The following is a 23,627-nucleotide window of genomic DNA, read 5'->3' as shown; positions in this document are numbered from 1 at the left end:
ATACTCATAAAAGTAATTCAACTCCTTTTTCAATCCCCCCCCCCCTTCTTACCCGTTAAATCGATTCCCCCCTCCCCAAAAGTGCGTGTTTCTTTATTTTTAAAGGAAATTCCAAATACCAATTTTCATGCCTTTAACATTTTTAGTTTTTGCGATATAAGTATCCTCACACAAATAATTCAACTAATTTTTCAATTCATTCACATCCCTTAAGTGGATTTTCCGAAGACAAATGAACACGTGTTTCTTAACTTTGAAAGAAGATTCCAAATACAAATGTTCGTGCCTCTAACATCTTCAGTTTTTGAGATATAAGTATGCTCATAAAAAGAATTCAACTCCTTTTTCACCCAAGCCCGTTAAATTGATTTCCCCCTTCCCCCCCAAAAAATGCGTGTTTCTTTATTCTTTTAAGGTGATTCCAAATACACACTTTCACTTGTATAACCTTAAGTTTTTGAGATATAAGTTTCTCAATAAAAATAATTAATCTTTTTCACCGACGCCGCCCCCAAGTTGATTCCCCCCCCCCCCCAAACATGCGTGTTTCTTTATTTTTAAAGGAGATTCCAAATACTAATTTTCACGTCTGTAACATCTTTAGTTTCTGAGATGTAAGTATCCTCATACAAAGAGTTCAACTAATTTTTCAATTAATTCACTCCCCTTAAGTGGATTTTGCAAAGACAAAAGGTTACGTGTTTCTTTACTTTGAAAGAAAATTCCAAATACAAATGTTCATGTCTGTAACATCTTCAATTTTTGAGATACAAGTATCCTCATGAAAAGAATTCAACTCCATTTTCACTCAACCCACGCCCATTAAGTTGGTTTTACCCCACCCAAAAAAATGCGTGTTTCTTTATTTTTCAATGAGGCTCCAAATACCAATTTCCACGTCTGCAACCTTCAGTTTTGAGGTATAAGTTTCTCCAGAGAAATATTTCAATTTTTTCACTTCCTTTCACACTCCCCTTTAAGTGAATTTTCCAAAAATAAACAGTACCCGTTTCCTCAAAAGAGCTTCCAAATACGAATTATCACGCCTACAACATCTTCAGTTTTTAGATATATGTATCCTTGCAAAAGGAATTAATCTCTGTTTTCATCCACCCCCCCCCCTTTCCAAATTGATTCCCCCACCAAATGCATGTTTCTTTTATTTTTAAAGGAAATTCCAAATACCACTTTTCACGTTTGTAACATCTTTAGATTTTGTAGTATGTATATATACATTTTCATACAAATAATGCAACTAATTTTTCAATTCTTTCAAAGAAACACTCCCCCGTTGAGGGTTTTTCCGAAAACTAAGGAATACATGTTTCCTTATTTTTAAAGGAGATTCCAAATACCAATTTTCACGTCTGCAACATGTTAAGGTTTTGAGATATGCTGTAGATATGTTAATTTTTAAAATCATCCCCTTTTTCAGTTCCCCTAAGTGGATTTTCCGAAAAAAAATATTTGTGTTTCTTTACTTTTACAGGAAATTCCATATACCAGTTTCCAAATCTGTAATATGTTACGTGTCTGAGATAATTTGCATATATAGTCTTTTCAAGAATTCACCCCGTTTGTCACTCGTGTTCACCCCCTATTCATCGGATTATCCAAAAACACAAAAATACGTTTTTCTTTATTTTCAAAGGAGATTCCAAATTTCAATTTTCATGTCTGTAACATCTTCAGTTTTTGAGATATAAGTCTCCTTATAAAAGGTGTTGAACCCCTTTTCCCCCTTCTTTCGCCCCCTTAATGGGATTTTCCGAAGACAAAACAAATACGTGTTTCTTTACTTTTAAAGGAGATTCCAAATACCAATGTTTACATCTGTAAACGTTTAAGTTTTTGAGATATAGATATCCTCATTTAAAAAATTCACCCCCCTTTCCACCCCCTTAGGGACGGAATATCCAAAAATCCTCCCTTAGCTAGCACCTACATGTTAATATGAACGTATCCCCAAAATTTCATTTCTTTATGTCCAGTAGTTTTGACTCGGCGATGTGGAATCAATCAGTCAGTCAGGACAAGTTATTTAATATATATAGATCATCCAATGATGATCAAATTTGTTCTCGTAGTGTTATTATTGTTTTAGACAGAACTTGATAGCAATCTGTATTGATCTTCCCTTAGTCCTGAAGTATATCAAAATAATAGCCACAGTTTATAAACCATACTGTCCCTTCGCTCAACACTAACTGCTAAATGCAGTGGTTTAGAAAGATGCGTGTGGTAGAGTGACATTACATAGGTTGTAGTCTCACAGGGAAGTTCCTGAAACAACAGCAGGGTATCTGGTTTCATTTGATAAAGGTGACATTACATATAGCAAAATATGTATTGAAATGTTGAATGAATCCTGTATTATTATTATTATTATTATTATTATTATTATTATTATTATTATTATTATTATTATTATTATTATTATTGAAATGTATTTATTTAATTACACATGGTACCAAAAGTCCCCTTATGTCGGAGAAATCCAAAGTGTTACTTTGAGATAGGAGTTGAGAAATTGAAAATGCAGTCTTTCTCGAACAATATAATTTCTATTGTTAACAAACTTCAAATAGTAAGTTTTACCATGCAAAGAAATATCTATCATGTACTGAATTTCGTGCATGTATATTCATTTATATTTATTCAGCAATTAATATGTTATTGGGTGATGACTTCAATGACCCTCAGAACAACAACTAATAACAATCAGTATACATTTCAGTCATTGTACATGTATGCCTACTCCTTAGTTTTGTTTCTTGATATGGGGTCAGGGAGAATACATTTCAGTAAGTAACTTAGATTTTTTAAAAACTAATTAACTTTTCCACTAACTGACAATATATTGTAGATTCATTCATATGGCTGTTCTTAGCATATGGAGATGAAGATTAAATCTAGAGAGAAAGGGAATTTTTTAATATCCCTCAGTCATATTTGGCACTTAATATGTATCTACATGAAATTCCAAAGATTCCAATCAAATGTTTTTCTGTTACAGGAGTCAGAGGTATTAATTACAACTAGATCAGAAGAACCGCCAAGCAACCATGTTGCCATTTCAGAACCTACACACAGTGCCATCCATAGACCGCTAGCTTCACCGGACCTGGACGATGAGGATGACCCGCGTCCACCATCACCAGACGATGCATACAGCAGTGCTAATAGGGCAAGTGTCACACACTCTTCCCTGTTACATTATCTGGTTGTGCTTATCAAAAAAGGTTTGATTAAATGAGACAACTTGTCATCACGGTTTCAATTTAGGAACCTGTGCACTTGGATTTTATCTGCTGACATATGCTTCTGTGGCATCTATTCTAGTGCACTTTGAATTGCTTAATTATAAAACTTGAAATGGAAATGAAACCCCTGTGGTTTTGAGACTGAAAATATTATGATAAACCTCTACAGCTGGCAAGATTCCGTCTAAAAACTCACCTCTGTTCCAACGCAGGCATTATTTTGTAAATATTTCCTGGAGGCAAGATTACGCTAAATTGTTATACAGTATAAAGTTTCTCCAGAGCCCATGCATGTGTACCATGCGCGTTTGTTATGACATCCTCATTAGTTGCGATTCCTCCATCCACATCACATAGCTAGGAAAGTTACACCCAATCAAATCCTAATCACCAGCCTCAATCGGAAGCCATCTGTCTTCACCTTTAGGCTGGATACCTTGTTCAGTTTTCAGTTTTAACTGGTGCAGTCCATTCCCATTTAAAGCACATGATGCCTTACTTCATAATATTCCAAAATGAACTACGCCAGGGTGAAGACAAATCAACAAATTTGCTTGTAGCCTACTACATTCATTTTCTAATTCAAGATTACTTTCTTCATGTTGTGCAAAAGACCTTCCCCTTATTGTACATGTTCCCCTTAGGTTCCTGCTTACTGTTTAATTAACATGCCTAGAAGGTTGACACCTTTCACGAGACCGATGCCGGTATTACCACGTAACTTCTAAGGCAATTCTATTACAAAATTACTAATGGTATAAAAATCAGTGTATTCTACACTGTACCTAATCACTGTCTTCTCCAAATTTGAGAGAGTATGATGGGTGATCAATAGTTGGTAGGAATGCAGCCGACAGAAGGAAAAAGAGTGACACACAAATATATCAATGATGATGGTATTGTGATAAGTTCTGTTAAATAATAACAGCTTGATCATTTTATATTTCAAATTTAAAACTGGCTACTTAGCAATAAATATATTTTCCTATTTCTTTCTCCACTGAGGAATGAATCACTCAGTACATCACCTCTTGTCTTATAAATATGTAACATTATGCAGTACAACGCAACCTAATAATTTGATTTCTAGACTCATCTCACCAGCGAGCGTTAATTACGCATCTAACTGATGACTTTACCATTTAAGCACATGCCAGAGTCAGCAACCTAACCATTCAGCAGTAGTGGAGGCTAGTTCACCACTTTTTCTGTTTGATTTCCCTTATACCCATTAATATCCATAAAATTATTTGCATATTGAAAATCATAAAGGAGCCTTCTGAGCATATGAGTTTCAGAGGATAGTTACTTACGTAGTACTCTGAAATGATCAGCAATATATTCTCATTTTTTTCAGATATAATGCCTCTAGGCCTATCAGATAGACCCAAATTACAGCTAGCAAAGTAGGTAATAACTAGCGATGGGCAGTGTGAGACGAGGTCTCGAGATTTCTCGGGATTTCTCGAGACTAGCGCAGGCATTATTTCTCGCGAGAAATTTCGAGAAATCTCGAGAGCGTTGTCCCCACAATGTGCGGCGAGCAGCGTGTCGTACGCGTGGAGGTAGTCGGAGCTGAATGTTGTTTGTTTCGAATACGTGAACAGCCAACCACGGGCCTTCCCATTTTCGTAAATACGTGCCAACAAGCGACTAGAGCGTTCATTTATACCGATGTCTATTTTGACGCAGTATAACAGAATTATAAAGGATACGCATTCGGGCATTATATGCACTGGTAGGTACACAAATGAGTGGTTTAAGTACAGAACCTGACGGCTGCTGTAGGTACACATAACTGGATACTAGAGGCGTGCATTATTCGAACTCGAGACGAGTTAGTTAATGGTATTAAGGGGTTCATAGTTGAACATGCAGTACTTTTCCAGGCTTTTGACAAAATGTATTGGCTCACAAGTTTCCATAAGAGAACGTTATTTCACGCAATAACTGCAAATGATATACTATCAAGTTTATAGCCGTAGTTACTGGAACGTCGTACAGCTTGCACTACAGAAGGATCGGTCTCGGGATTATCGCGAGAGTCTCGAGATCTGCGACGTCAGTCTCGAGAGTCTCGAGCGAGAGCGTTGCCGATCACTACTAATAACTAGTTAATACATTGTGATTTTTAGTCACACTATCAGTGCTTGTTTACTACCAGTCTGCAGAAGCTGTTAAGAATACCATATCCGCGTGAGCGATAAATTTACATTCATATTATTGATTTTAAGGGGGTTGCATTGATGGTACACTAAATGTAATACATAGTTCCAGGAAATTGCACAATTACGGGTGCACAGCATTTCTGTTACTACAAGAGTACTCAGAGAATTGTTTGAAGAAGGATGAACTGTATGAAGACAATGTTCTGGATGACCAACACAGCCCAATGTTAGGGAGAATCATCATCATTTAAAGATAACAGTGGGGACTGCCAATGACAAGTCACCAGAAGATCAGTAGGCTTCAAAGATATATCAAGAGATGTTAGCTGGAAGGAGGAATGACAGAATAGTTTGTTTTCTGATTATTCATATTCCTCTTTATATAAACGTGATGGGAGGTTCCTTGCCAGGCAGCCTGGTGCACAGGAAAACAATACCAGTCCTCGTTTAGTGACAACTACACTTACCTTCTTAGGAGATAACAACATTCCATATCTGCTGTGGTCTGCTTAGATGGCCAGCTTTGCTAGCTATAAATAATATCTAGGGTATAATCAAACATCTAGCTACTATATTCATGAAGCCCACACACACGTTCATCTTATGTGGGATTCACACTGTATCTCTTATTACCTCTGTATGTATATGTACAGAGTCTCTCTTATAAACTCAGACCGTCCAGCAGCGTTCTCTCAGAAACCTAAGCAGCTGTACGGGAGGCTTAGATCTTGACCTTGTAACGAGCATGCACATGTTTGACCCAGCATCAGTAACCAGTCTGAATTTCAGCTGTTACAATGGTGAGACAGTTACCATTGCAACACTGTACGTAAAAGATATTTTAAGTACAAGTTGGCTCGATGAGGACGCGATGCATTTATTCAGCAATTTCCTGGAGAAGTGCCACCTTCACAAGCACAGATTCACATAATTGTAAATAAATTTGAAACTACTTGCTCAGTGCTCAATAAAAACATGTGCACACACAAACAGTTTTAACAGAGGAAAGGCTAGATGACATTGGTGCGAATCTTGTATGGTCGCCGAATAAATCACTCACAAACTTATCACTACAAGTAGGGGTTTCGCTTTCTTCTGCATATGGAGCTACAAAGCAGTTACACATCAAACTATACAGGTTTACACGGGGCCTGTTGTTTAAAACCTGCTGATCCAGCCACAAGAGTGAGATATTGTAAGTGGTATCTTGCATCATTGAATGATCGTTTGTTCGACCTACTCCTATAGCTTGTGTTCTTTTCATATAAGGCCTGGTTTCATCTTAATGGTAGTGTAAACTGCCATAACTCTCACTACTGGTGTGCAGAAAAACCTAATGTTGTTTATGAAGTCCCTCATTATGAAGGATGACACTTTCACCATCTTTTAAAGGTAAGATTTCATGTAAGACTGAATTTGTGGTTAAAGCAGGGCGGCCCCCTGCAACGTTATTTGGGCTGAAGCAGCTGCCCTAGCACAGAGAACAAACACTGTGCATTCGGTCAGGGTTTATAAGAGAGACCCTCTGTGTGTACGTATGTATGATACTGACTGTGAATAAAAATGTTTAAAATGTAAAAAAATCCAGCTACAGTATTACGACAGTTTGCCAAGAAGCATTCATGAAATATGAATCCAGGAGAAAACCCCTTATACTGGTAGCAGAAAAATGACAACCTATCTGCCATTGTATCATCTGATGGCCAAGCAGGCATCAATTTTAGGTAATGAGACAAAATCTCTCATAGTGCATTGGCACTGCCGGTGGCTATAATTAGCCTACGCAGTGGCCTCCACGGTATGCACTAGCCAGCGTCTTGGTAGGTGTGTTAGGTACCAACTGATGAGCCGAGCCTAGCACACGGGGGCAAAACGCTGGCACCCAGGAGTGAGTTAGCTGGAAAATTTATAATGTCCAATAACGGACCATTTATATTGATATTGTAAATTTACTCATTCGGAACAAACATTTTAGATTCCCTATGGGAATCAACATCTGTATCATCTGATGGCCAAGCAGGCATCAATTTTTGGTAATGAGACAAAGTCTCTTATAATGCATTGGCACTGCCGGTGGCTACAATTAGTCTGAACCACACCCCTCCCTTACCAATAATATACGACATAATACAATACGCACATCGGGATATTCGAGGCGTGGACCGCAACTAGGAAAAGCCAAAAAACACAGCCCTGAACTGGAAAAGTCCCTCATTAACAATGCACAACAGGGATGAGACTAACTACTAGCAATAAAATTCAAATAAAATTTAAATGAGGGTTATTAATATAATAAGATTTCAAAGAAAAAGAAGATGAAGCCACCAATAGAAAAAAATAAAAAGGATACATACTTGTGTTCATTTGGTTCAGTCGAAGTAGTACATAAATGCGTGAACACAGCATTTCTCAAACACCAAAATTAATATTTAATTTACAGCGTGCTCACTGTCTCAATCAAATTTCACTACATAATTAGCTATCTGAAAACAATCCACGCGCATTTGTTTGGTCGTTCTTTCCACGAGATTAATTACATTGTTTTACATACGCGTCCATCAAACTCCATCATATCGACAACAATAGCTATAGAAAAATAAGATCCCCAAGCATCCCGGAGAAGAAATACAGAGCAGATATAATAAAGGAATGCAGGTATCGGGATGGCCGAGAGAGAAAACATCACTGGACCAAAGAACAATAGTCAAATCCAAAGAGAATCACAGGCATGCCCATCACCTGAATTTAAATAAACAAACATGGCGGCCTCGTGAGCAAGCAAACGGTCAAAACAGAGACCAAGGCAAACTAATTAACACCGTACCGAAAAACAAACACAAAGTACGGAAACAAGATCAAAAGGAAAAAATTGAACTGAACAATACGTCATCTTCTTACTCCCCACACTCACGAACACACACCAAAACATTCAGACATTGCCGGTAACGGCCAACAATGCGAGCAGTAGCTCCATTCAATAAGTTGGTCACAAACTCATGTAGTATGACTCTCATTGTCACAAACAAAGGTCTCACATATTTCAGAGTAACGTGCACGACGCAAATATTTCATCAGCAGGATAATAGGTACCCATTGGTCACGCATAAGTCCACCAGCATACGCACGCGAATGGATCTCCGCGTCGACACGCAGGGCATACATTCATTTGGTGGCAAAATACATTAGAATGCAGTGCGCATAAATAGAATTGGTCAGAGACCCAGTTACCCACATCTCACCATCACAATAACAGCAACAAACACGCGGTCCATTCACGCCGCAGAGCAGAAAGATGCATATCGATCAGCAATGATTAAAGGCACAAGAAAATGACGAGATAATCGTAGAACCAATATAAAAGCAAGGATCACCATACCTGCAATATCAGCCGTCAAATTAAAAAGAAGGATGGTAGTATAGGCTGAGTTTAAATCGACTAAATACCCATCTGTAGCTCAGAAAAGCCACTCCGATCTGCCTGGAGTCCACTTTATATTCCTCTCTCACAACCACAACACACATTCGAGTCAAAGAGATAAAGTTACAGACTCGCCGGAAAGAATGACCCTCCGTGTTCACAACTGAGGGTGCTGCCCTCTGTATTACAACCTTGGAAATAGTTAAGTCAATCAAGCTAGAGCTGATACAAGCTCTTAGCAATACGTAAAACATCGCTTTATACGAACATGCTATATTAGCATATCTCAAGTCTACGCAGTGGCCTCCACGGTATGCACTAGCCAGCGTCTTGGTAGGTGTGCTAGATACCAACTGATGAGCCCAGCCTAGCACACAGGGGCAAAACGCTGGCAGCCAGGATTGAGTTAGCTGGAAAATTTATAATGCCCAATAACGGACCATTTATATTGGTATTATTGTATCTTAAGCCAAAAGATCTGCAGGATGATCTGTTGATTCCTTTTCTTCTTTCATTCAGATCTTCACTCCCAGCCACAAATTAGTAGCACAATTCAAAACACTGAAAGGAGTAAAACTTTTACTCTCTAGACCAGTCATCTCCAGCAAAATGCACAATGATGTCATTACACAGTGTTTAACTGATTGCATTTTTTAGAATGAGGATTACAATAGGTTTATTGTCATTAGGAAACTGACAGTTGCAATAGAAACAGTCATATGTACATAAATATAGAACATTATAAATATGCCATTAAGTACAAACAAAAAATTACAACTACAGTATATACATACAAGCTACAATAAACATAGCACTATTCATAAAAAAAGTAACAAAAGACTACAATTTACCAATATGTCAGGATGGCATTGGCATTTATATTCCCCTTTGAAATAGCATTACTTTTTCCTCAAATTCAGATACTGAGTTGAAGCTATTGGATGTGAACTATTTTTAAAAGTTCTTTTGAATTTATATAGGGGTATATCCTTTACTTGGGCAGGTAGTTTGTTGGCTGATTTAATGCCATTATACCTATAGTTTTCTTGTGTTTTCCTCATCCTAAGAGGTGGTAAATCTAAATCATTCCTTTTTCTTGTGCCATATGAGTGTACATTTGTGTGAGTTGTTAGGTCATCTAGATTTTCCTTAGTGTTCAGTATGCTATGATATATGTATAATGAGGGAAGAGACATAATTGCAAAGTCTTGAAACATAAGGTCTACATGATTCCCTGGTAGCCTTACCTTTGATACATCTTATTGCCTTCATTTGCCACTTCAGCACATCTTGAGCCCCTGTTGAATTACCCCATAACAAAGTACCATATGATAGGTCTGAATGAAAGAAGGCATCTGACTACTACTAACTGACACTTGAAGTCTGTGAAGTAAAAATATCACACTAGACAGTTTTGTACATAGATTTTGCATGTGTGTGTTCCAGGTAAATTTACAATCCAGATACAATCCCAATAATATAACAGAATTTTGATCATTATTCCCCAAACTTGAATTAATTAAATGGAAGTAGATAATTTCTGTCTTGCTGCTATTTAGGATAAGTTTATTTGCCTGCAACCAAGAGGATGATTTGTCTAGCATTTCTATCATTTCCTCTTCAAGATTTATTGAGTCTCTATTGCTTGTTGTGACAGTAATGTCATCTGCATAGAGCAATTTACAGGGTAAATTATTTACAATATCATTTATATACACAAGGAAGAGGAAAGTTCCTATAAATGAACCGTGAACCACCCCTGGTTTTAGTTTGAAAGAGACAGATTGTTGATTTTCTACCAGTACACTTTGATATCTGTCATTGAGGTAGGATGTAATTAACAATAACTCTAAATCCTTCATGCCACAATAGCTAAGCTTACTTATTAGTATATTGTATGGTACCAAATCAAGAGCTTTGCTGAGGTCCAACAGTGTTGCACTTGTAATGTGGCGAGACTCAAAACCTTGAATTACTTCAGTCACAGCTTCTCAGGTTAGGTGGATTTATTAGTTCTGAATCCAAACTTCTGTGCCATTTAATAAATTATACTTTTCAAAATATACAGATAGCTGTTTCTTTATACAATGTTTTATTATTTTAGATATGATTGAAACAACTGAAATGGGTTGATAATTGCTTGGATACACAATATCTGATATAGATGTTGATTCCCATAGGGAATCTGAAATATTTGTTCCGAATTAGTAAATTTATAATACCAATATAAATGGTCCGTTATTGGACATTATAAATTTTCCAGCTAACTCATTTCTGGTTGCCAGTGTTTCACCCCAGTGTGCTAAGTTTGGCTCATCAGTTGGTAAATAGCACACGCACCAAGACGCATGGCTAGTGCACTTCAGGACTGCCGACAGTGGGATTCAAACCCACTATCTCCTGAATGACAGCTCACAGCTGCATGACTCTGACTCTAACCGCATGGCCAACTCTCTCGGTCACAAAAATATCATACCATATCTTGCACAAAGACATTGCTACAACATTCAACCTCTTTACCTACACTGCACTTGCTGAATAACGCTATGGAATAACGTTGCGTTCTGCTCTAATACGGGAAGCTGGTGATGACTGCTGTAGATATATCAATAATTCACAAGATTGATATCAAGATTTATTTTTAGAAACTTTAGATGGACAAACTGCAACTCACTTGTGCTGGTGACCTGAATCTAATTGACTTAACTTTTGCTCTCGCTTGTTTACCTATATTAGGAACTTTATAGCTGAACGAGATGTTAATTGTATGAAAGTGTTGATGACAAGAGTATTTCATTCCATCAAGAGCACATCCAAAGCTACACCACATCACATAAAAGCAATTATGTAACAATTATAGAGTCAATTATATGTTCCCTATGTCTTAAAATACAAAATTCTATCTTCTAATTAGAGAAAGGGGAAGTTTTCCCTCCAGGGTTGCAGTTACATTAAAATTTACTTGTTATTCTCAGTGTAAGGTGTCAGGTCAGGAGAAATCCTGCTACCTTATGTGACAGTACATGGTACAACCTGCGACTGTCTGGCCAAGAGTTGAGCGGCCAGTACCAAACCTGACAACCTAAGGATGAACCAATGGCTATATGTGGAAGAGTTCTCTTTGGGAGGTTTGATGAAATCTTTGTGTAGGAAATGGCACATAAATTCATCAATGAACTGCTGCCTTGCAGATGTGACAGGGGACTGCTAAAGGCTAATGGAGAAAAACCCTGAAAGAAAAATCGTCTTCGGCGATAGGCCTAGCAAGTCAGCTGGAAGAGTATTTTGTAAATTGCTTTCAACCAAAGAACAAGCTTCAGAACATGAAATAACTCAACTGAAGACCAAACTATAAGTAGGTAGTTTTGGAAATAATGACAAATCAAACAAGTCTGAAGTACATCCAAACAGTATAAGAAACACCAAAGGGAGACAAATAACAGAAAAGCCAGACTCAGAATTGCTACCTTGAACATATTAACACTGACTGGAAAATGTAACAAGAAAACAGATATGATGAAGCATAGATGCATTAATTTCTTAGGTATAAGTGAGTCAAAGTGGAAGGGATGTAACACAAAACTATTGAATGATGGATACAAACTATACTGATGTATGGAAATAAGATGGAAGCAAGGAATGGAGTTGGCTTTGTCCTTGACAAGGACAATGACTACATTTCTGATGTAACTTTCATTAATGAGAGGATTATTAAAGTGAAGGTGTGTTTGAAAGGAGAATATCTAACAGTTGTGAAGATCTATTCCTCTCAGTAGGGTTGTAGTGAAGATGGAAAGCTGAATTTCCTCCAAAATCTAGAGGACAGTATAAATATTACTAAAGGGTGATTGTTATGCCCAGGTAAGAGTAGATACAACTGGATATGAAGGGATCATGGGGCCTTTCAGATATGAGACAAGGAACATGGAAGCAGAATTTCTACTTGATTTGTGCTTAAGGAATAACTTCCTGATAAAGAACACATGGTTCTAGAAGAAGGAAAGTCATAAAATAACATGGTACAGCTGGGATAGGAGTGTAAGTCTGTAATAGATTACATGATAACTGACCTAAGGTGTGGAGAACAAGTGCAAGATGTGAAAATTATTCCTAGTGAATGTCTTGATAGCGATCAAATGCTTCTGGTGGCTGACCTGACAGGAATCCAAGTGCAGAAGACAAAGACCAGGAAGAGAATACCAAGTATTAAAGATGGGAAGCTAGAGGAAGAGGACTGTAAACAGTTCCAAGAAATGATCAAAAGCAAGTTACCAATGTCAGAGTCCAGCTGTAGTGATGTGGAATGGAATAATTTTAAAATAGTTTCATCAGTAGTGCAGAAGAAGTGTGTGGAAGAACTTGCAGAAAAGTCATGAATAAAAGGACGTCCTGGTAGAATGACAGAGTAAAAGAAGCAATAAAAGGACAAAATAAGGCCAAGAAAGCGATGTATGTTGAAAGAGCCAGAAATAGTGACAACAGTCAACTAAAAGATAAGAAAATACAAAAGCTAGAGCAAGAAATAGGAAATTAGAAGCAAAAAGGATTGTGAGAGAAGAGAAGAAGTGTTGGGATGAATTACCCAAAAACTACAGGAAGATAATAAAGGAAACATGAAGATGCTGTACAGCCTGATTAAAAGCAGGAGATCTGACAAAGAGGACATCACAGCACTACAAACAGTAAATGGGAATGTAGTCAGGAGCGAACAAGAAATTAGAAATGAAATGAAGACCCATTCAATACACTCCTGAATGAGGGAGAAACTAATGAAGAGGTGGAAGAAAGGCTGAGGAGAGATGCTGTTCCAATTACTTGGTATGAGGTGGAAATTGCCCTAAAACAAAGATGAAAAGTGGTAAGTCAGCTCGGACTGATGAAGTTACTGCTAATACGATCAAAGCAGCAGGTATACCTGGAGGGCAGTGGCTATACAGAACTTTGAGAGCAATATGGTGTAAAAATTGGTTCTAGATGACTGGACAAAATATATTATTATCCCTTTATTTAAAAAAGGATGCCATGTGACATAAGGGAGCCATGCCTCCTTTGTAGATCTGTTACTTCAGGCCTGAGAACTGCAGTATTATCTGTTTTCTAAATTAGTTCCTTTTCATTTGGGAAGTTTATGTGTCAGCTAGCCTGATAAACAGATGTTATGCTGCATTCTGTTGTTTGTTTGACAGTTATATGTGCTGGTCAAAGTTTGTTTCTGTATTCATGGTGATGTGATTTGCATGTAAGGCATTATGATGCCCAGACCACCATGAATTTTCAAGGAATGAAGAGGAAAGGAAAGTGCCAAAAATGGTTTTTGTGGGGTATCAGACACTGGTTCTAGGTGTTAATGATGCAGTATTGGCATTCAATGCATGAAATGTGGGTCATGTCCAAGAGCTGCAGCAGCTAGGTATTCAACCTGGAAGGACTGCACTAAAGATTTTCCAAATTCTTAACAGGATATGAAAAAGAGCTGGCACAGAGGGCCAGAAAGCTGCTGAGATCTAGGAAGGGAGCGAGAGGTAGTGAGGACAACAGTGAAAATCCAGAATATGGGTGTGGCATGCATTAAACACACCATCAATTTAAAATCAATGGTTTCTCAAAATTTGTCTTGATAACATATTATTGCATTTTTTCAGGAAGTTGTTTACCTATACCCATAATATGGAATGAAGCATTCTGGCAGATAGAGCTAGAGGGAGGAGCATCACACATGCCAATGCACGGTGTTGCCACATTCCTTTCTCCCTCCCCTTGCTTCGGCCCAATTGTCCATTCGTACAGACTGCTGTGTTCTGTTGTACACACCTCACAAGTGAGAGGTTTGGCAACTCCAATCAAGTTCAACAATAATAAAGGTGTTTTAATTTGTTCCACCTATTCAATACTTATATTATATATATTATATTATATTATATTATATTATATTATATTATATTATATTATATTATATTATATTATATTATATTATATTATATTATATTATATTATATTATATTATATTATATTATATTATATTATATAAGTATTGAATAGGTGGAACAAATTAAAACACCTTTATTATTGTTGAACTGTAAACATTTTCAATACGGACTTAAAATGAGGTTTATAACATGTAACTCCAATCAATACGAGCTGGCCAGCAGGCTTATCTCCATGGCAACTGCAGTGGACCAGCCCATTTCCATGGCAACCATAACCCCTACTCCCTTATTCCCACCCAGGCAGGTAGTAAACGGACCTCCCTCTAAGAAATGTCAGAATGCTTCTTTGAATATTACAACCTTAGATGTGTGAACTTTTCTTACAGTTATTCCATAGTTAGCTGTGGTATAACTTAGCTTTCATTTTTGTTTTGAAATCATGGAAGTTACCAAACATTTTAATGGGAAAGCATGGGGAAAATTTAGTGTACAGTAGTTACAAGAATATGGAAAATAAACTTTCCACTCAGCATTGAAAAAATATGTCATTGTATTGATGAGATATGTATCAACAAGTATATAAAAGTTCAACCACATAGGATTAATAGTTTCTGAGAAAAGTGCAGTCAAACTTTGTCAATTTAACATTGCCAGTATAGGACTTACAACCTCCCCTTAAGTTGTGCAAGTCAGGGTTTGACACACCATTAAATGATTTACTCGCCACCTTTTGTACCATGACAGTGAAATGTTACATCATTACTTCAGTATTGTATAATGAATATATCCTGCAAAAATTAGATAACCACCATTATATTCTCATGGTATTCTAATTAGATAACCATCACAACAGTCTCATGGTATTCAGATAATATTGTGTGTGTGTGTGTGTGTGTGTGTGTGTGTGTGTGTGTGTGTGTGTGTGTGTGTGTGTGTGTGTGTGTGTGTGTGTGTGTGTGTGTGTGTGTGTGTGTGTGTGTGCATACATGCGCACTATTACTACATGCACTGTTACATTTCACAGAATTGTTTAAATAAGTCATCCTATATTAATATTATAATGTTTTACTTCAGGACGAACACGGGCAGAGTATGTTGCACTTTGCTGCTGCTCGTTCCCATGGACGTAATGCGCTATTTCAGCTTCTGCAGGAGACTCAAATCAACGTGGGGTACAGAGATGAACTATATCGCACAGCACGTGATGTGGCAATCCAGGCCAATCTACCAGATAACATCCATGAAATTGACATGTGGGTGTTATACTTGGCAGCAAATGGTAAGCCTTCAGTAATACTTCAGGAATAACTATCAGAGAAACAGATTTAGAGTATTCTTAAGTGTAATATTAAACTCAGAAGGGCACTTTCCTGTTTTCCTAATAGTGCAATTGCAGTCCAATAAATGTTGCAATCATCTATGATGGTACAGAAATCTTAAAATATTGTTCCTCATCAACAAGCAGAGACCTTCAAACAGATGACGGTAGAACCAATGACAGTAGAAACGATAACCCTGAATAAGATCTTGTTTTATTTGGTGTACAACAAAAATAATTACTGGTACTGTTTAATACTGTACTTTCTCGAACATTACTGTCCTTCATGAAGTATGGTAATAGTAAACTCTTAGTTTCACTGATTTTGTAAATTCTACCATAAATACTGCTACCCTCTACTACTGACTCTCAGCCTAGGAACCAATGAAGTACTGTAGTCACAGAAGTACTGTACAATTTACAATACATAAATGTTTATTAACACATACATACATACATACATACATACATACATACATACATACATACATACATACATACATACATACATACATACATACACTCAAAGAGGCACTTTCCTGTTTTCCTAACAGAGTAATTGCAGTTCAATCAATGTTTCAATCATCTATAATAGCAGGAAAAAATAACTGAAAATATTGTTCCTCATCAGCAAGTAGAAAGTCAGGAGTCACTTGTAGAGGATAGCAGTATTCACAATAGACACTTGTTTGCCTTGAATAAGTATTGCAAAATCAGTTCAACTAAGGGTATGATATTATACACTTCATGAAGGACATTATCATTCAGAAAAGTACACTGTTGTACAGTAATTATTTTTGTTATAGACAAAATAACATAAGGTGTTATTCAGGGCTATTGGTTCTACTGTCATTTTTTAAAGCTCTCTCTCTCTCTCTCTCTCTCTCTCTCTCTGTGTGTGTGTGTGTGTGTGTGTGTGTGTGTGTGTGTGTGTGTGTGTGTGTGTGTGTGTGTGTGTGTGTGCTTGTGCGCGTGTGCGCGTGCGTGCGTGTGTATTGTGACCTTACATTGTGCGGCGGAAATGTATGACCGTTCATGGATGGTTCTGACTAAAAGGTTGAAATAATATTATGGGTATGCCACGGCTGGTGTTAACGGAGATCCATGAAAATCCACTCGCAGGTGTGTAAGTTCGTTGAATACTGGTCACATGTTACAACGTTTACCATCACGCTCTTATCGACGTCACAAGAATACGTATTTTGGGACATTATCCTAATACTTAATCTATAAATAAGAACATCGAGAATTTATTTTTCTTTGGAAGGATATTCTGATTTAATTAAACCATCTTTCAATGAAACATAACTGACAATAATAATTTAAAATAACAACATGTTCGGATAATAAAGGAAATTGAATATGACAATCAACGCAGTTGAATAAATATCTGTAAAATTTCGTTGGTTGTTACGTTCTTCGCACACAAGGCATTATAATATCATACAATTAAAGAAATATGTTGGTGATCAACTTAGCGTTAAATAATACCTCAAACAATTCATCAAATCCAACATGACAATCTGATGAAGGCTTAAAAGAAAACATTTATTCATTCATATTTGTCATTTGTTGGCCAAAATCTTGTCCTCTGGTATTCTATTAATATATCATAACAATCATCACGCAAATCAGCGAAAACCCAAATAACAACTTGAGTGTTCGTCAATAACCTGCATTCAACGTTGGGAAACCTAATAACCACATGATCATGGACATCAAAATTAAACTCGTACCTCATCTCCAATAAATAATGTCCCAAATTGCAGAACAGGAACAGCATAGTCATGTAATCCTAAAAATTGCTGCACCTAAATACATCAAATATCTAGCTACACATCATCAAAGATAATCATGATTTGGGGTCATCATTGTCCCACAGCATCTAGAATAATCCATAGATTCCCCTGTAAATATTTGAAATTCTAATACTGACTACAGACATGCATACTATATCAACAACTACTCAATAGGAAGTACTAAGTTATGCATTACATCATACGACACTAATATTATTTGATATAGATGTTGATTCCGATAGGGAATCTGAAATATTTGTCCCGAATGAGTAAATTTATAATACCAAGATAAATGGTCCGTTATTGGACATTATAAATTTTCCAGCTAAGTCATTCCTGGTTGCCAGTGTTTCGCCCCCGTGTGCTAGGTTGGGGTTAGCAGTTTGTGCTAGGTACCATTTATACGATATTTCGCATTTCTCGTTGGTATTACTTGGCGTTGAAGATCTTCCAACCGCAATTATCTATCAAATGCATGAAATTCGTTTCATTACCGTATCATGGGTTAATATTCTGACGACCATTCACACGTTCAATATGCCAGTATTCTTTGGGAAATATTATTTTGAAATACAACTGTCAGCCTTTAAATGCTTGTCCATTTACCAATATCAAGCAATATATTCGCATGATGAACACATATTTTATATCCCTCAACATTAACCTCATTGGGATTCTCGAAGACTACATTACATTGCTCGTAATGCTTATTTCCCAACGAACTATTATACCATAATCATCGCGCATATTATCATTTCATTATATCGACGACCCTATCATTCAATACTTCCTATCATTTTACATGTACATCATGCTTACTCTTAATCCTTCACTCAAATCATACAAGCACATTATCACTGAAGAAGACTATCCTATTCGCAAATACGTGTGAAATTCACCATTATGTCATCGCGATCCAATTCAAATATTTCTCTTACGAAGATTTACATAAGCATTATGGGAGATTTCCAATCTCGTCACTATCAATTGCTTTATGATTACTCGAATGAGAATTATCCATGCAATAACTGGAATGTTAAAAAATCAATTATGAAGACGAAACATAATTGACAAATCCTTAGTAAAATCCCTATATAAAACTTATAGTTGGTGCTCGAAATCAGCTGAATGGTGCATGGAAAACTATGACTCCAACTACGCCATTATTTAGAAGATTAACGACACTCCACGGATGTCACATTATACCTAGCGACAATCAAGTCATATCACTCAAGTTGTATCCTATGAACACGTCACATTCTAATAACGTGAAAGAAAATCTACACTACTGTAATGCAACTACGTATTAGAATAAAGGAAACGACAATCTTTTGGGTACTTATCGCGTTGACGGATTCTTGCAGACACAGCTCCATCATTTTGGCTGTTGTAACATCATGGTTTAAATCATCTCAACATATTTCCAGACCCGCCAGGATTCCAACCTGGCTTAGGTCTGCATATTCATGCTGGTTGGTGGCTCACAATAACAATCCTTCATATAGGTAGGCATCATGATACCTGAAACTTGTACAACAGGATTATTATGATATTACACACTCAAATAAATATATTAGCGTTTCTTTGCGACACTCGCCTTATTATCTTTATATTAAACGCTATATCTCGTAATTTTAAATTTACTTCTCGTATTATTATACAACAGCTATTCAGATTCCTACAACTTATGACTAGCTTCCTTCTTGTCGTATATATTTGTTTTATGTGATGTTCAATCTCCTTCTTTTTAATTACAATGTTCTTCTAAAACAAAATCCTATTCTATTATATCAATAATATATTGGCTCGCGTTTTTATAATTCATAATAAATCACTGGCATATAACTTCCTTTCTATATTTGTTTGAGATTTGAGGAATAGTCCCCTTGACATAAGACACTCTCGTGAACGGGAGTTCAGATAAAGGAACACGCTTAACAATCCGTGTCGTCTTCTTCAACTATGTACCAATCGATTGTTTCATAACCGACTTCTCTATTACTCGAAAATATCCGTGACAGCTGCATAACCAGCGCAGATGAAATCGAAATTTGACATGTATCATTCAATCCATTCAATGGCCTCTGTCGTATATATCGTTATTGGAACTAAACGTCACACACAGAGAATTGTTTTACTCTTCTGTCAAAATACAACATTTTCATGCAACAGTATTTGCTTGTACTCAAATATTACATTCCTAGACACAAATTATTTGAATACAATGGGGTTATGAGCTTATGAATTTGTATATATATCCAATTCCCGATAAACTTATTATTCAATTGAGCGAGTTATCTCGAATTTTTAATGTGTCTGGACGTAAAACGACTGGACGTATACCTTGACATGATTTCCATTAGTTTCTTTATTACCATAAACTTCAATAGTTCCTTTAACTTCGATCCAGAATCCATTGGAAGGTTATAGTATGTATGTATGTATGTATGTATGTATGTATGTATGTATGTATGTATGTATGTATGTATGTATGTATGTATGTATGTATGATTGCCCCTATTTACCCGGTCAGTTCAGCAAGCATACGAGAGATTCCAAGGTGGACAAGGGATGACGACGGTACAAAAGAAATAATTTTAAAACAGGCTTGACATTTATTTTGAGATATGCACATGAAATAAAGTTTAACTAAATAATCTCTTGCTAGACGTTGTCTTATAAACTCACGAATTTTTACAATTGTTATACAAATAAATAAATAAATTCCATTACTGGATTGACTCGGTCGTGTCTGGATTATTCTGTAAAAGATTACGGTAAATAAGAAAAGTTAGCCTACTTTCCTGGCTAAGCAAAAATGAAAATAAATGGATGAACTCCATCCTAATAACATCCAAAAATAATCTGTGATATCTTAAATCTTAATAGCAGCTGCATCATTTTAAACAAGAACAAAATATTATTAACTGTCCACTTAATGTGCGTGGTTAATGACCATGTTTTGCTAAACCTAATATGTATAATATTTTACATTTAAACACTCGACTCCTATCTCAAATACAGATAGTTTCTCACTAACAGAAGTTCGGATTATTAATAATTAAATATGAATCGTAAGTATCTTTAGGGAATTATTCTGTGAATGTTTAGAGTCGATTACTGCATCACAAAAAATGGATAAATGTTAGTTATATTTAGCGTTGCAGTATCTCACATACTTTCAATTTTCTTTCTTTGCTTTTATTTGCTTGTTCAGAAAATGTATCGATCTTATTCAAATCACTCAAAATCATGTTAACACTGGATAAATCTGTTACTAATCTTCGCTTTGAGAATTAAATAACACTCCACAATAAATGACCAAGAACACAAACAACGCTGGAATAATCTGTTCCACCGTGATGAACATGTGGTCAGATTAAGAACCATATTTCAAAATAAATAGCACTGAAAAATATTGCTAACTACAATCATATTCATTCCATGCACACAGCATATTCAAAATATATCTACAAATTTATCTTTGAATCCTAGGCTTTATTTTTCTTATGGGAAAAGAAGGTTGAATGGTGTGACTGATGACCTGTTAAATTCTATTCACACAACATTTAACGTGACTTGTTACTGAACAAAAATGATCACTTAATTGAAAATTGCTCTAATATTACAACAGCAATATATTCAAAATAAGTTATATTACTCAGAATACTGGATAGGAACAATAACTATGCACATCACTTGGGTTAACATTGACTATACTCTAACACGTGGTCATTGAGTGTCCATAAATTATTATTATTATTCCTAAAATGTTGAAATACATTTCAACATATGCTCCACGTTAATCAGAATGCATCGTAACCAATTACTAATGCTTCCAAAATTCATATAATTGCCCGCAGGCTTACCATTTTCCAGATAAATTCAACCATAGTTGAGCACAATTTCACATATTCCACATGAGCAATTCTAACATTATTTATCACTCACGATCATTATATTTTCATTTAACCCAATTTTAAATTATTATTATTATTATTATTATTATTATTATTATTATTATTATTATTATTATTATTATTATTGTTATTATTATTATTATTATTATTATTATTATTATTATTATTAGCATTGATTTTTAAGTCTACCATCGACATCTGAATTAAATATCTATAGAAAATGACACAATCTACAATATCGCATGGCAATGCGATGAATGAAACACAACCTAAAACTTATCCTACAATGTTTCCCAAGATTTAAAAATGATCATTTTACATTCTCATTTATGTGAGAGGGTAATGACTATTAAAGCCTTTTTTAAGAATTGAACTGAGGTAGCAACATCCTTAGAAGGCGATCTACTGTACATCTAGGCTAACAGAATCCAATACACACATGTTCACTCTCAAAGCTATCTGTACCTGGGTAAGAATGAATTATGAAAATTTCACATACCTACTCAAAACTAATAGAAATACTACTTTAATGAAAAAGATCATTAAATTTTCTAAATAGATGGACAGAAAATATTACAAAATGGTACTTAAATTTTGCCGATGAAACTCGATTCCCAGTTACGGTCTGCTACGCTCCTTGGAGGTCCCTCATGTTCTTCCTTCGATGCAGGCGAAGCTTATATGTTTAGTGTCACATGTTGGAAGTAGATGTCGAATCCCATGTTGAGTGGATTTGTCCTCTTGAATTAGCAGACGACATTGAAGAACTGGTGTTGTAGTTATCCTGAGTCTGTAGTCCCGTTCTCTGCACGAAGTTAGTATGCGCTGAAATTGACAACTAAAATGACCAAAATATTCGTGCCACACCAGAATGAATATTGCAAGTTCACACGAAACTTAACTTGGCTCTTGGTGAAGTTCTCAAAGAATAAGGGGAGGTTTAGGCAGTGTCACAGAGTTAAATATCCTCACAGTTAGAGATGTGGCTGTTGGAAAAATTACTATTGGCGTTTGTACTACGTAATTGCTTCTCGCAATTGGTGCACGGGTTTCTAGAATGTTTCACATTGCACAAACTCTGTAGACTACTTTAGCCTTGAACTGGGCCAGCAAATCCCGTGATCTCACACATACTCTCTCCCGAGGAGGGTAAAAATAGAATAAAAACTTAACTCATTGCGGACCGTGCACGGCGTAAGACGTTTAAGCTTGTTCCTATGCTGCGGGCCGTGGACGGCGTAAGACATTTAATGTTCCACGCGAAGCAATGCTGTTTATATTCGTCATCTATGCATTCGTACACCTTAGTCAGCGTTACTGGTTGTAGCAGGAAGTTGGTTGACCTTTTTGAGATAACTCTCGCGTTGAGTGGGCTCATGTTTATCTTAGCTGTTTTAGCGGGAATATCTCAGCACTTCCTCGCGCGTCAAGACGGTACTTGAGATTCCAATGCAGTGCGTGTTGTTCTTACCGAGTGTAGTATAATGGCTTATAAAACAAAGTTTCTTACGGAGGATTAATTATTAGATATTGTTCGCAATGATTATTCTGGTGATGAACTTATTCCTGAAATAGGCTCAGATAGTGAAAGTGAGAGTGACGAGGAAATTCAGTTAGGCCTATAAAGAAAAGTGAAGTGCCTGGTACATATCATCCTAGTTATTGTCCAACCGTTCTACCATTTACAGAGAATTAAGGTATAAACTTTCAAATAGAAAATAAGCAGGATATTTTGAGTTACGTGAGTATTTTCATGAATGACGAATTTTATCAGTATGTGTGTAAGCAGACCAATCTATACGCGAGTCAAGTGC

At 36.3% G+C, this 23,627-nt stretch overlaps 1 protein-coding gene across 1 annotated transcript in view; it reads left to right on the top strand.

Moving 5' to 3' along the window:
• Window positions 1–23,627, top strand: part of LOC136863713 (uncharacterized) — a 562,466-nt gene that overhangs the window by 430,415 nt on the left and 108,424 nt on the right. The window contains exons 17-18 of the mRNA XM_068226053.1: window positions 3,017–3,187; window positions 15,851–16,055. Coding sequence (XP_068082154.1) covers window positions 3,017–3,187; window positions 15,851–16,055 — 376 coding nt within the window. The remainder of the gene's footprint in view (window positions 1–3,016; window positions 3,188–15,850; window positions 16,056–23,627) is intronic.

This window comes from Anabrus simplex, chromosome 2 (assembly GCF_040414725.1).
Source record: "Anabrus simplex isolate iqAnaSimp1 chromosome 2, ASM4041472v1, whole genome shotgun sequence".
In the NCBI taxonomy this organism is placed as follows: Eukaryota; Metazoa; Arthropoda; class Insecta; order Orthoptera; family Tettigoniidae; genus Anabrus; species Anabrus simplex.
The sequence above is the reverse complement of the archived record's forward strand: the minus strand, read 5'-3'. Positions and strand labels throughout refer to the sequence as shown.